Here is a 14,868-nt window from a genome sequence, read left to right as displayed (position 1 = left end):
TCTGCGTCAATTCCAACGCAGCATTTTGTTCTTGTGCGGCCGCTTTCTTCGCCTACTGAGGTAAAAACCAGCAAAAGGAGCATTCCTAACTACATGAACGCTGGGGCTCCCGGTTATATACACAGACTTTGCCTGCAATGTACCTGCAGTTTTCCTTTCACTGAACAACGGGAAGATGTATGACAAGCGCCAGCGGTTCACGAGGTTTGAAAGGTTACGACTATTTAACCGCTAGGTTTTTTTCGAAGCCTCAACGTGACACCCTGACGACTCTCTGAAGCCAGGCTCTACTATGGTCCGTTATCTCACTGCGGGCCTGATTCTGGCAGTCGCTTGACATTGACCGTTAGCGAGCTACGACGACAAGGCGATTCCCTAAAGTGCTCTGCAATGAAAATCGATCTAGAACGAGCAGTAGAGAGCCGTGAGTCTGTCCTCTTAACCCCAAACTGAACTTCCCATGGACCCGCCGGTCTCGCACCGAGAACTGAAATGGACTGTGAAATGGATCCAACGCCGCAAAATCCCTCCCTTCTGCACCCCACTGAGGTGCGCGCGGCGTGCAACGTAGGAGACCCGTGCCGAAAAGACCGGTGTCGCTGATTGGGTCATTTCAATTAATAATCGCGTAACGCTTAGTGCGATGCCGAATTATGGCTAAAGACAGGATGGCAGACCGCCGGCGTAACGGAGACGCGCTCGTTGTCGATGCTATCTCAGATCTCGGCAGACGGTGATCAAGAAGCTTCTCGAAGAAAATTGCCGCTATTGCGTGCGAATAACTTATTTTAGGTAACTGAACGATCGAATCGCTAGAGAGGATTTATATGCAGGTGGGATTTATGTATTACATGCATGATTTATTATTAATATTATTTGTTATTTATTATATGTACAGAGGATTTATCCGCAATAATGGCACTTGTTGCGCTACTACACTTTGTTAAATTTACGGCGTGTAATGCAACATGCCTGTTTCTAATGCACGCTAGTGACGTGCTGGCGTGGTGTGTGTTGGGAGAAGGAAGGCACAGAGCGCCGAGAATAACTGGCTCGGCTTGAGAGGCGGCTCTGTGCATAATGTTTTGTTGGTGTACAGTGAAATAAAAGTGAAGAACCAATTTAGTAAAATAATCGCGCAGTACACGCGAAGACATATTTCGGAACGTTGTCGGGTCTGTACAAATAAACTATCCCACATTTTGAAGCAGCTTGGAAAACACAGAAAAACTGAACAATACTTTCCGAGTTGCACGATTTTTCATGAAAAAAAAGGAAGATGCTTCTTGCAAGGCATGGTTTACGTATCAAACTAATGCGTTTTTCTTTGTTGCTTGTGCTCGTTGTGGTATACATAGGGGCGATAATAAGATTCAGTTAAAAGAGCTCAGCACTGTCGTCCACGTCTCGCGCTTGTCTGTCAAGCGGTTGCATTTCTCTCCTTGAACACCGCCCGCAAACGGAGTGCACTGCCCGTGGCCGCAGTCCAGCTTCTCCGGTTGATGGAACGCGTGCTGTTGGCCGGCGGGGTCGCAGGCGTGGGTCTCAAGGTTCCCCTCGGGGTGGCGGAGCCGCCATGGCTACTCCGTCGCATCGAGGGTCGCAGCCGAACCAGAGCACCGGTGGGCCTTCCTGGACAGAGTCCTGCGAGTCAACGTGGTATAAAAATAAATAAGAATAGTTGTCCGATATTTTTTAGTTATAGGAGAGGTGGGTCCACGCAACCTCTGCAGAAGCGCAGACAATCACGAATTCCGAAAGTTCTCACGTTGCCTTAGGACGTGCCAAAGGCAACTCAGATAAATCTAGGTCTAATTCATAATCGGGGCGATGTCAAGGAGCGTAAAAATTGCAGGCCCGTCAGCCTACTGTCTGCCGTGTGTGAAGTATTTGCAAAAAATAACACTCAATCAAATAAATGGCCCGCCATAGCCATATTCTCAAAAGTCCACGGATCAAACAGGTTCTTTGAAGCGCTGAAGAAGCACTTGTAAAAGAAAATAAGGATTTGGGCAATGAAACAAGAATTGAATTGGGAGATGCTTTCATCACGTAGAAGAAAATTGCGATTAAAACGTTTATATTTAATATTTAATAATAAAACTGGAATCAACAAGGACATGTATTTACAGACGCCATATTATTTGTCAAATCGAATTGATCATTCCTTTAAACTGAGGGAATACCGTCCCAGGACTGGAATTTTTGCAAATTCATTTTTTGTCAAAACGATACATGAGTGGAATGGGCTCCCAAATGTTCAAGTGTCTGCTGTGAATGAAAACTTGTTTTTTTCGAACCTGTCACCCCCCTGCTATAACGCCTTCGGGCGCTGCAGGTATATGTTGAATAAAGAATAAATAAAGAATAAAAGGAACCAACACCTAACGGAAAGAGTGGCAGCCTTAGAGCAGTGCTCAAGGCTAAACAACGTTGAGATTAGAGGTGCACCAGCCACAAAGGGTGAAGATTGCTCCGAAATTCTGTAGAGAATTGGCGAGAAAGTGAACTGCCCCATCACAAGCAATGACTTGGACGTTGTTCATCGGGTTCCTGCAAAAAAAGAATCTAACATCATTGTTAGGTTCTGCTCACGCGAAAAAAAGGCGGAATTCGCTGCGAAGGCAAGGAAAGCTCGCTTAACAACTGAGTCGATCGGCATGCAACTTATTCAGCAACACAAACCCGTGTACATAATCGATCACTCGACACCTGAAAACAAGCGCCTATTTGTTCGAGCCCTGGAATTGAAAAAGGAAAAAGAATGGCAATTTCTTTGGGTGCAAAACTGCAGGATCCTGGCGCGGGAATCGGAGGACAGTCGGGTCTTTCGCATTTCTGGCGCCCAGAACCTGCACGTCATTGCTTAGGTCATGTAACATATACCACAGTCTGAGTTATGGCCTATCATTCCATCGATCAGTTTTCAAATCTTCTTCAGAATAACGCTATAAATCATAACTCCCTTGTTCATCTAAACATTCGTAGCTTACCCAAACATTACGATTACTTGGTAAATTTTTAAACCTTAATTGGTCACAATTTTTCCCTAGAGTGTCTTTCCGAGACTTGGCTAACACCAACCGATGCCCGCCTGTTTTCTTTGCCTAACTATCGAGAAGAGTTTGCTAACCGTGTGGACAGTCGTTGTGGCGGATCTGCTATTTTCGTTTCCAACACATTATCATACACCCGCCTATATGATATCTCAATCACAACTAGCAAATGTGAATCGGTCTGGATTGAACTAGATAAGTCTTTTCTTTCCAAAACAAACACTATAATCGGATCAATCTATCGCTCTCCGTCATCCTCTTATCCAGAGTTCTGCCATGAATTTGATGAAGTTATGACTCGACTTAACAAGGAAAATAAAAACATCGTTATTGTGGGAGATATTAACATAAACATATTAGACACTTCTGATAGTACGTGTCTAGATTACGCTACTAATGTGCTAGGTCATGGCCTTGAATCTTTGTTAAAATTTCCCACACGTTGTATTCCTCAGGGACCAAGCACACTGATTGATCATATTTTATCCAACGTCACTACATCACAAACCGCTGGAATCATAGTATCACGGATCATTACCCTATTTTCCTGCTGGTCGAATCCGCAAACACAAATGGACCGAAACTGATCCAGAAAAGCTCATTCGATTACCGTCAATTCCACCAGAACATTAAAGAAACAGACTGGGTTAACATTTTGTAGGACGACTCCGCTAACAGTGCCTTTAAAAAATTCAGTTCCGAAATATCTCAAAACCTTAAAATTTGCACAACAACGTCAACTGAAACAAAGTGGTTTACGGCCCCAAGAAATTCTTGGATATCAAATGGTCTTTTACGCTCCATCCGTAAAAAAATAGCTTGCATAAAAAACTTAGGGCCAAACTATTTAGCTCTACTCTGCTTAAACGCTACAAGACGTATTCCCAACAATTGTCGGTTTTACTTCATGTAGGTAAAAGAAACTATTACCAAGCTCAAATTGTCAAAAATGGGAATACCACCCGCAAGAACTGGCAACTTATCAAAGAATTTCTTAACCAGGATCCAGGAAGTCCCGGAAGCTAATCCCAATTTTATCACTGATGGAACCGCAGTCTATTCTAACGACAGCGACATCGCAAATGCCTTCAACTCGTATTTTTCCCCCCATTCTTCCGCTGCCAATCAACCAAAACAAAGCTTCACTCGCTGTTCCCATTCCTTCTACTTACGGCCTACGTCATACGAAGAAGTATTTCAAACTCTTATCACCATGAAAAGCAGCGGTGCCGGGCTTGACAACATCTGCCCTGCTAAAGTAAAGGCTGTAGCTGGCGATATTTGGACCGTTATTGTGCATTTAATCAACACAATATTCAAAAGCGGCGTCTTTCCCGAAGAACTAAAGAAAGGTAAGATAGTACCAGTGTTCAAAAAGGGTGACCGAAATATCTTATCCAACTACCGCCCCATAACAATACTGCCCTTTTTCAGTAAACTGATTGAAAAACTGATTGTGTCGAGATTAATGAACTACTTCAGTCTTTTAACACCACAACACTTTGGCTTCAGGCCTAATTATTCTACTGAACTTGCACTTACTCAGCTTACGGACTATATCAAACAGAGTTTAGATAATCGCATTTTCGCGGGTGCCGATTCATTGATCTTACAAAAGCATTCGACACTATCAATCATAATATCTTGTTGCAAAAACTAGAATCGCTGGGTGTATGCGGCCCGGCGCATTTACTCATAATAAATTACGTAAGCAACCGAAGCCAATCTGTGAAGTTCGGCAGCGCTATGTCTGACCCAAGAATCGTAATGTCTGACCCCCCTATGTAATACCCTCATTGAGGGCCTTTAGGGGTAATATGAAATAAAATAAAATAAATCGTCAACCAGGGTGTTCCTCAGGGTTCTATTTTAGGTCCCCTACTATTCCTTATTTATATCAATGACCTCCCTACCTGCCTCAACAACAGTAACTGTATCCTCTATGCTGACGATACAACAATATTTTCTTGCGACAACGATAGCTCTAATCTAGCAGCGAAGTTAACGACCGATCTTGAACAACCTGTTACAAATTAACAGGCTAAAAACCACTTTCATGATCTTTCATTCCGCTCACAAAGAACTTACAAACACAACATATATGTTCTGTTCCTTGCCACCATGTCTTCATTATGCCACCATGTGATGTCATGTCTTGCCACTTTGTGTTTTACTTTCCTTCGCAAAGTATTACACCATGTTTGTTTTGTACCGGCCTGTTCCCCACTCCTGCCATAGCCCTTACGGGTTGCAGTATGTATAAATAAATAATAAAATAAATAAATATATCATTTTTGACAATCACGTCATCTATTCATCAGATTCTACTACGTTTCTTGGAGTTATCCTAGACAAAAATATGAAATTTGACAAAAACATAAGATCGGTCACATCTTATATTGCATTCAAAATTCGTGACCTAATTAAAACCCGCTATTTTTTCCAATTGTCCCTTCTACGATCGTTGTATTTCTCGTTCATTCACAGCCACTTTACGTATTGCTTGTCTTCTTGGGGCAACACGTATAATACCCATCTTGCACCACTGCGTCGTCTTCAAAATCAAGCCGTTCGTCTGCGTACTTTCAGTGATTGCCGATCTACTGTAAAACCCATCTTCCACCACCTTGGCATCCTCCCCCTCCCTCTCGAACTTGATATTAAGCTATGTGTACTTATTTCCAGTTTACGAGATAATCCTGAATTTCTCCCGTCCTTTGACAGAACATGTTTGCTTAACAGAAACAACAACAGGTTTTCAGCGCAACATAATATATTACTTTCAACTGTCCGTTTCAACTACGGAAAACAAACAGTATTATTAAATCAGAGCATTTCTTTAACTCACATGTAGCGTCCGCCATCCGTCCGCAACAGCTCAGCGCGCAGGTGCGCCCTCTCCCCCACTCCTCCTCTCCCGCATTACGCTACCCTCCTCGCTCTCAACAACAGGTCCGCACCCCTCCCCCTACATTATATATATAAAAAATAATAGTTATCGGCGCCTGGTTTCGATCCCACGACCCTGTGGGCGGGACGCGAGGTACATGGTGCTCTTCCCACTGCGCCACAGAAGCGACACAGAACCAAAGGGTACGAACGCGCCTTATATTCTTGACTCATTCAAACTACGTCAAGAAGCTGCTGATACACGGCAGCAGTTGCATCGATGTCGTCTTCACCAGTTGCTGCAACGCACGACCACTGCTTAAAGACCCCTTAACAGTACACTTTAGCGACCACGAAGCCGTCGTTCTCAGCGTCCAATACAACGACAGCAGCAACAAATAAATAAATAACGACTTACAACAACCTACTCCTTGCCTTCACTTCTTGCGTTACACACAAAAAAAGAAAAATTGGGCCCATCTCTCCTCGAGGGGAAATTCGAGTCGCAAAATCACGAAATAATTAATATAAGAAAGAAATAATAATGATTAATAGTAATAAGCAATAATAGTTAACACATTCACTACCACCCCACCACCACCCCCCAAACACTAACGTTAACGCAATACACCCACCCCCTACGCGACGCATTTACTCGAGTCCCCCCTCGTGGGGAGATGGGCCCAATTTTTTTCTGCTGCCACCATTTGGAATACCTTACCCCCTTCCCTTAAATCGTACCCCTCCCAGTGCTCTTTTTATAGGTCTGTAAGAAAATTCATACTTGGTACACTCTCATAATCAAACTCTGATCGCCTGCTTCATTCCCTGCTCAACCTCAGGTATAGATGGTGCCTCGTACTTACGTCACAAGAAAAAATATAGATGATAACTTCTTGAACTACCTACTGCGCATATGCGCAGTACTCGAATTTTGCTACCAATGTATAACTATTTGTATGAATTTATCCCTTTGTGTTCTATTTTTATCGCTGTGTATACCGCCTCCCCAATGATATTTTTGTTTGTATTATGAAACGGGAGGTCCCCCTTTCGGATTTTTTCAATAGGACCTCCTTCTGTAAAACCCTGTTTTTGTAAAAACTGCACCGCACTACTCAATAAAAAACAATGTCAATGTCAATCAATCAATCAATCAATCAATCAATCAATCAATCAATCAATCAATCAATCAATCAATCAATCAATCAATCAATCAATACAAGGGGTAATTCGGATGAAGAAGAACAGCTGCGCCATTCGTTTAAGCAATTGACACCGAGGAAACTGTAGGTTACGACCAAACATTCGATGGACAGATGAATACAGCTCATTTTGGGCAAAGAATTAACGCGGAAAACGCCCTTTGGAAGTGGGGGCGAACGTTTGGGAACGCCTTTCGTCCTGCAGTGGACGGAAGCAGGCTGATGATGATGATCATGATGTAATTGCGCAGGCAGAGCCGTCTGAAAAACAGGACACAGCACATGTGTCCTGGTGACAAAACTCAGCCTCTGCCATCTGGGAATGACTTGGAACCTTTCTCACATTCGCGGAGGGGCGAAGTAGCTACACGGACACACGTCGAAGTGACTTGCCTCCACTGTTGTAGAACATAATGTACACTTTCGTATAATTGACAACTATAGCCTAACTGATTTTTCAGAGTCACAGAAGGGCGTACTAATGTCCTGAACGACAGAAATATGTGAATAAATTACTGCAGTAATGGGAATCTCTTTGCATGTTTTTATGCAAGAATGTGTCTTTAAACCCTTTGTGCGTGTATTTGGGGTCGATTCCCTGCGCATAAAGCCACTCAAGGACAGGAATACAATTCACAGCAGCAAGGAACGTCCAGCGGCAGCTCGAGCTCCACGACATGCTTGGGAAAATGAGCTAAGGGCACTCAGAACTTTTACGAATGGAATGCACATGGGCCGTCATCTAAATTTTAGTACATGCATCCGGATGCGCATACAGGTTGCAGAAATACAGAAACTTTCAAACTTTCAAGCATAGGTCGGCAAAACAGAAAGAACTTACTCAAACTCTACCACAATTTTTTTTCATTCAGTCCAGCGTAGCCTGCTGAAGAGGGCTAGGGCAGCCAGCGCGGACCAGGGCTTCCCGGATTAGAGGAGGCCCTCACCGGGCGGGCGCCCAACCATCAGGGCCTGAAGCTCGTCCATATAAAGTTTACTCACTCACTCACTCACTCACTCACTCACTCACTCACTCACTCACTCACTCACTCACTCACTCACTCACTCACTCACTCACTCACTCACTCACTCACTCACTCACTCACTCACTCACGCTGTACTCACTCCAACTCAGACTCTAGAAGCTCGTCTGTTCTCAAAATCACTCGTACTCACTTATCACATACTCATTTGTAGTCGTAGCCACTTGTGCTTAAACGCATTTGTCTTCGCGAGTACCTACTCAATCTATACTCATGAGTAATGAATTTTTCTGCACTCACTTGTACTCATAGTCAATCTTTACTCACTTGTACTCATACTCAATTGTTACTGACGAGTACTCGTACTCATCTGCACTCACCCGTAATGAACTCATCCCTACTCACGAGTAACCTACTCAATCTGTACTCATGAGTGGTACTACGTTTCTACTCCAACTTTTCTCCATTCTTTCATTTCTCTGTTTTGCCCATCTTCCCTTTTCCACATGCGGGATAGAAAACTAGACTCTAGCCAGGTTAACTTCCCTGCCATCCTCCTACATTCTTCCTTTCTTCCTTCCTTCTGTACTCATGAGTATTAGAATTCAATCTGCACTCACGTGTACTCAATTTGTACTCACGAGTACTCAACTTATCTGTACTGTTAGCTATAATGTAGGCCGTGGCTCGAATAAAAGACTTAATAAAAAAAGTAAAATGATTAATTGAGTAGAAAAACAGGTTACATATAGATCGAGATAGAGGACCATGGGAAGAAAACGTCTGACGCGGTGAGCTGTCGCCGGGAGACTCACTGCGCGAAGGCCCGTACCACGGCCGCTGGATGAAAGGACTGACCTTGCGTGCGTTCTCATCCAGCGGCCGTGCCCGTACACGTGAAGGAGCGAAACGGAACGTAAGCACTCGCGTTGCGTTTGGCGTCTCCTCTTGTTCTCCGAAATAAAAAAAACGAAGTCTGGGCCACGTGACGATCTCCGCGGGGTGCTCGAGGCTTCTCGGCGTGGCGGTGGCCGTAAATTGCGGTTTTGCGCGTGTCTTAGGGCGGCAGCAGCTTTTGTCGTCTTGAAGTTCATGAGGATGGCTTGGTGGGCTAGTTGGTGTAGCATCACAAAGGGTTAGCAGCGAACAAACACGACGACACACAAGGAAGAGAAGACAAGACAAGCGCTGAACTACAACTGAGCAGTTGTAGTTCAGCGCTTGTCCTGCCTTCTCTTCCTTGTGTGTCGTCGTGTTTGTGCGCTGTTAACCCTTTTTTGTCACCTGTCTTCGTTTCTCGGCGCGCTGATATTCTCCTAATCGTGCTCCGAAAGCTAATTGCGCCTGCTCACAGGCACAATCCATTAGTCTGCGTAGATTGACGTCCGTTCGTATCCAGATCACTGTCCGCTTGTTTACAGTTGCTCGATGCTTTGTTCCCGATACCAGAAACTTCGTTAAGAGGGCGTTCGTATCGATGAGGTTCAGTGAAATTCAAATCGGTTTTATTTTTTTGCGTACCGTAGCATTCACTTCGTCGAACGTGAATATGACAGCGTTTACGGCGTTGCGTTAATCACGCCACTTCCGTCGGCGATTGTGCTTGTGTACCTCGTTGCATGCTTGATGCATGTGGCAGCGTAGGTGATGACGATGATGATGATGGCTGAATATTAATGGCGCATGGCCAACTAGGGCGAAGAGGGCCAAGAAAGTGTTTCGATGACTAGGTGACAACTAAAATTGGTTAGAGTGAACACGAATAAAATCAATTGAAGACTAGGAGCACGGCTGGTTTACAGGGCCAGAATGAAGGGTAAAACTATGGGTGGTATGAGATGGGCTGTAAGAAGGGAACTTCTTACAGAAACTTAAAGGTGCGATGAACATTCTCCTTAAAAGTATGACGGATATGTAATGGAAGATGTTGCCTGTAGAGTTCTCTAAAGTGCTTGCGCCGTGTAATGCCGAGTGCCTTGCATTGGATGAGGATGTGTATCACGGGTAGGTGCTCCCCACGCCTGCTACACAGGGATCGTGGAGATCCCGTGAGCAGGTGGGAGTGCGTTAAATGTGTATGGCCAATCCATACATGGCCCAAGTGTGGTTTTATTACGTGTAGAGTGTTGTTCGATCCAGTCTGATTGCCTAGTTTTACGGAGTTGCTGTCTGATATGTGGCTCGAGGTCTGTGTAAGGTAGTGTTGTTATGTTTATTGTGTTTCGGAGTGCAGCACTGGCGGCCTTGTCATCCGTCAGTTCATTTCCGCCGATGCCAGAGTGGCCTGGCACCTAACACACAGTCACCTCAAGGTTTGAAGGATAATCCGGCATAATTAATTCGAAGAAAAGATTATTGACATGGTTTTTTTTGACGACTTTCCGGATGACAATGTACGGACAACGCTAAGCGAATCTATAGATGATAAATTTAGGAATATGATGTTCAACTATGTGACTTACAAGAAAAATGCCATATGCTTCTGCCGTAAAAAAACTTGTCTTTCCATTCATGGTTCTATCTGCTTCAAAATAGGGTCCATGCGCAGCACAAGACACCGCAGTGAACATTCTAGAAGCATCACTGAAAAACTCTGCAGCCCTGTATTTATCCTGCAGATACATGAAATGCTGCAAAATTCCAGTTATAGGTGTCCTGTTCTTATTATATTGTAAGAAAAATAAGTCACATGATACAGGACGAAGATGCTATGGTGCTACAAGATCAGTGTGAGATGATTGGAATGTATCTAAGCAGGAGACCTCATCAATAGTAACCTCGTCCCTCGCTCTCCTCTCAATAGTAACCTCGTCCCTGGCTCTCGGTAGAAGGAAACAGAAATTGATGGGTAGTTTAAAAAGAGTTGAGTTGTGGATGTATCATTAAAAACCGGTTTAAAGGGACGGCCTCAAGCAGACATGTCTAAGTCCTCGTTCTGATTGTTCTAGGTAGGAATTCAGCCTTGTCATTTTTTAGAACTGTATTTTTGGCATACTGCTGGCCGCTGATCTCAACTCTCCCTAGTTGTGTTTTGTATCCTGAGCAGTGGTATGGGTGTAGACATGTCTACATATCGCGCACAGATCGGGTCATTTGTTCCTTGCCGTGAGCACACAGGTTACCCTAGAGCTCGCTTCAATGGCGCGTCTAACCTGCTGCGCTTTGTTAGCCGGATACCATGTGTTTTGTTGAAAAGCACATGCCCTTCACTGCTCCTACTCTGCGCAGGCGACGTGGACGCAAACCCTGGTGTTAAGATCGATGGCGTTCTAGCTTCGATGAAAGATTTTCAACTACACTGACAGAAATAAAACAAGACATTGCAAGCATTAATACCAAAATTTATGAAATTGAGAAAGGTCTGAAACAAATGTCGCAAATTGAGGCAAATTGCGAAGATGTAGGTGATTCAGTTCGGGAACTAAAATCAAGCATATCAAAAGTAAACGAAAAACTTGATGTAGTGGATGACATGAATAACAGGATGAGGAGAAACAACCTCATGGTCAAAGAGCTTCATTAGACCGACAAAGAATATTACGAGGAAACATAAAAAATTGTTAAACATTTGTTTCCCGCACACCTTGAGGTACAAGTTGGTGACATCGAACGCGCCCAACGCGTCTGTGAGCGGCGCCCAGATTTCGATCAACCAATTATCATCAAATATCTAAACTTTAAGTCCAAAACGGAGGTCTTGCGCAATGCCCTGAAGCTAAATAACTTAGATTTTCCCAAGGTTTGGATTGACGAAGATTTTTCGCCGAGGTGCAGATGGCCCGTAAACGGTTGAGGGACTTCGCAAAACTTCACAGCAAAGGAAGCGAGAGTTATTCGCTTCGCTTCAACTGTTTGCACATTTGGGACCGCGTTTATCGATTCAATTTTGTCACTGAAAGCGTTGTGGTGGTAACTACCGGACAGGAATTCACTCCCCATGCAATAAAACACCAAGGCAGTGCCTTTAATGTAGCCTCATCACAGCAACCTCCCGCCGATTGACAAACTGTCTCTTCCAATCGGAACAAACACCACCGACCAATCCGAAGTATCTTCGGTCGTAATGAATTTCAGGAGCATTTTAAATAAGCTAGAAAACCTAAATTATCTCTTGTACACCTGTTCAGCCGACATATTGATCGGTACGGAAACGTGGCTCTCGGACGACATTTCCAACTCTAAACTTAAAGGGCTACTGAAGCGCTTTTAAAACCGGGCAAAACTCTACTTTTTACAATTATTACATTGGTCAGTTTATGCCTGTACAGTTTTTTTTCGAGATTTTTAGCTTGGGGACAGCGGTATTCGTCGTTAAAGTTGACCTACCGCCCACTGCTCCCTGCCGCATCGCCGGAAGAGCAAGAAACTGAGAGGCAGCGAGCGGAAGTAGCGTCATATTCGGAATGCGGCCAGCGACGTGCGCCGCCGCTTCGCTGTGTCCCAGTTTTCTGGGCGAAATTCCGAATTAAGCAGGCGTGTAATCTGCAATTTATTAATCTTTATTGTGTAGAGGTGCTTCCGCGTCTATTTTTAACCGTAATGCTACTGTGTGATTCCCTAATGCGACTCCTAGATACCAGAGATTTCCTACCCGAGCGCCCGTGGCTACTACATCGCCTTCACGAGTAGTCGCGGGGCCGGCCGTGTCGGCGGGTGCTTCATACGCGAAGCGACGGGCTCAAAAAATACGGAGGTACCCCAAGTTCCTGATCCATTATTATAAGGGAATTAGAAAATTTGTGGGGCCACAGCGCTCTGGGCTTCCCGAACTTCTTGCTCGTTTTCTCGATCAACATTGTTAGCTGTGACGACTAATGACAGCTTAGCTAAGTATATTAAGTGCGAATGCACTTCTTAAGCGACCCTGAACCTGCGTCCACCGGCGATGTCCGCGCTCGTGCGAATGCACATGGCACATACCCACGTGGGGGATTGGCCAGGAATCTCCTCGTCTTCCTTGGCAACGGGGGGAGATGGGCGCGCGCTGCCTGGCCGCTGACACGGCACATACCCACGTGGGGGATTGGCCAGGAATCGGGCGTGAGAAGGGCTAATGCACCCGCTTAAAGGAGTACTGACACGAAATTTCAAAGCTGAGATCCGCTCTAGCAATCAAGTACAACGACAACACAAATAGGTGTCTGTGAATAAATGCATCTTTCTTTCTTTGTAGTTGTGTGTGTGTGTGTGATCTCTCTTTCGCGAACATTACCGAACCGCGCAAATTCAACTCGTGCATTCGCACTTTCACATTCTTCCCCTCGGGGAAATGCGGGGAATTTTTTTAAGAAGAAATCAAGCAAGGAGGAAAGCATGAAGCGTTTTCTGCGTGTCGGAGCGCTCCGCACACTCGCCGGCCGAGCACTCCCGTGCGGCACACGATGCGGTTCGAACCGCACATGCCGCGGCACCAGCAGCTCTTCGCTGCTGTTAAGAAACAAGGCAGCCGCGAAAAGCAAGGTAAACGTGCAAGAGAGGATGATAGTGGGGTGAAAAATTGTGCTAGGGATTGTCATCCAAGGAGATTTCGAAAGAGGTTATCGAATTTGTATCGCGATGCGGAGCGCCGACCGGTCGCGGAGGCTCGTCGACGGCAGCAAACGAACCTGCCCGAGCACGAGATGCGGCGAGAGGCCGATAAGGTTCCTCACGCGAGAAAGGGGATGATAGTGCGGTGAAAACTGTGTTAAGGATAGTCATTCACAATTGTAGTGATAGCGGCGACCAACTATCTCCCTTGGTGCTAAGCCTAAAGTTCCCAACATCAGCGGCGATCCGTGCAACCTGAGCCGGCTGGAGCTGTTGGGGAAGGCGCTCTAAAGCTCGTCGGGGACCAGCGTGCTGCGCTTGAGTTCCTCTACCTTTTGGGGGGCGACCAACGTTCAACTCCCCTATTCTAAAACATGCGAATGTGCAGCAATGCCACGTTCCGCTGACCGGCCGAGCAGCGACCCGGCACCAGCACCTCTGCGCGACGCGGCGACCGGCGGCGGCCGCGCTGCCTGTGCGCATCGCAGGCCGCTGCACAGAGCTTGTTACCGCCTGTTCAAATGTAAAAACAAAGTTCCACACTCGAGGATGGGGATGATGGTGGGTTGAAAAATTGCGCTAGGAATTGTGACTAACACTGGTAGTGAAAGCGGCGAACCAATATCTGCGCAACTTCCTTGCACCCGACAAACAAGTCGGCCGTGAGTCGTCGGGGAAGAACCCCTTTCTAAAGCTCGCCGCGAGCGAACCTGTTGAGTTTATACTTCCCTCAGGCTCTCCTATTCTAAGGAAAGATTGTGTGAGCCCTCCATTCACCAGAGGACCTTCTGGCCCGTATCTGAACGGGAACAGAATGAGATCTTCAGGCCAAGCGGTCAACGCAGCGCCGGCACTTCCGAGTATGATCTCATCTGCCGCCAGCCAATCGCGACAGGCAGCCAGGGCTCTCACCGCGCCTGCGGGCAGGGGTCGTTTGTTTTGACGAAAAAAGATGGTTTGGTATTTACACATAAAACAAACATGTTTTTCGAATTCAGCGTGAAGAAAACCATAAGGTAATGCCCCCATCAAATTTTTTTTGAAAAGCTCTTCACCAGCCCTCTAACTTTCCTTCACAGTTTGCAGTCTTCCGCAAAGTAAGAGCGGTATCTAAAGGGGGAGGAGTAATCATAGCGGTTAAACAAGAATTCCAACCGTCAGTTATCGCCTACGATTCGTCCATCGAAGTAATTTGGGTTACTGCGC

The 14,868-nt window shown here is 45.5% G+C and overlaps 1 protein-coding gene across 1 annotated transcript in view; it reads right to left on the bottom strand.

Moving 5' to 3' along the window:
- Positions 1–256: 256 nt before the first annotated feature.
- The window catches only part of LOC144165970 (acylase ACY 1 proenzyme-like), a 112,973-nt gene continuing 98,361 nt past the window's right edge, over positions 257–14,868 (bottom strand). Inside the window, exon 8 of the mRNA XM_077695644.1 lies at positions 257–1,644. Coding sequence (XP_077551770.1) covers positions 1,546–1,644 — 99 coding nt within the window. The 3' untranslated portion in view covers positions 257–1,545. The remainder of the gene's footprint in view (positions 1,645–14,868) is intronic.

The sequence above is a fragment of the Haemaphysalis longicornis genome, unplaced genomic scaffold (assembly GCF_048455015.1).
Source record: "Haemaphysalis longicornis isolate Haplotype H1 unplaced genomic scaffold, Haemaphysalis longicornis Haplotype H1 scaffold_150, whole genome shotgun sequence".
Classification (NCBI taxonomy): domain Eukaryota; kingdom Metazoa; phylum Arthropoda; class Arachnida; order Ixodida; family Ixodidae; genus Haemaphysalis; species Haemaphysalis longicornis.
The sequence above is the reverse complement of the archived record's forward strand: the minus strand, read 5'-3'. Positions and strand labels throughout refer to the sequence as shown.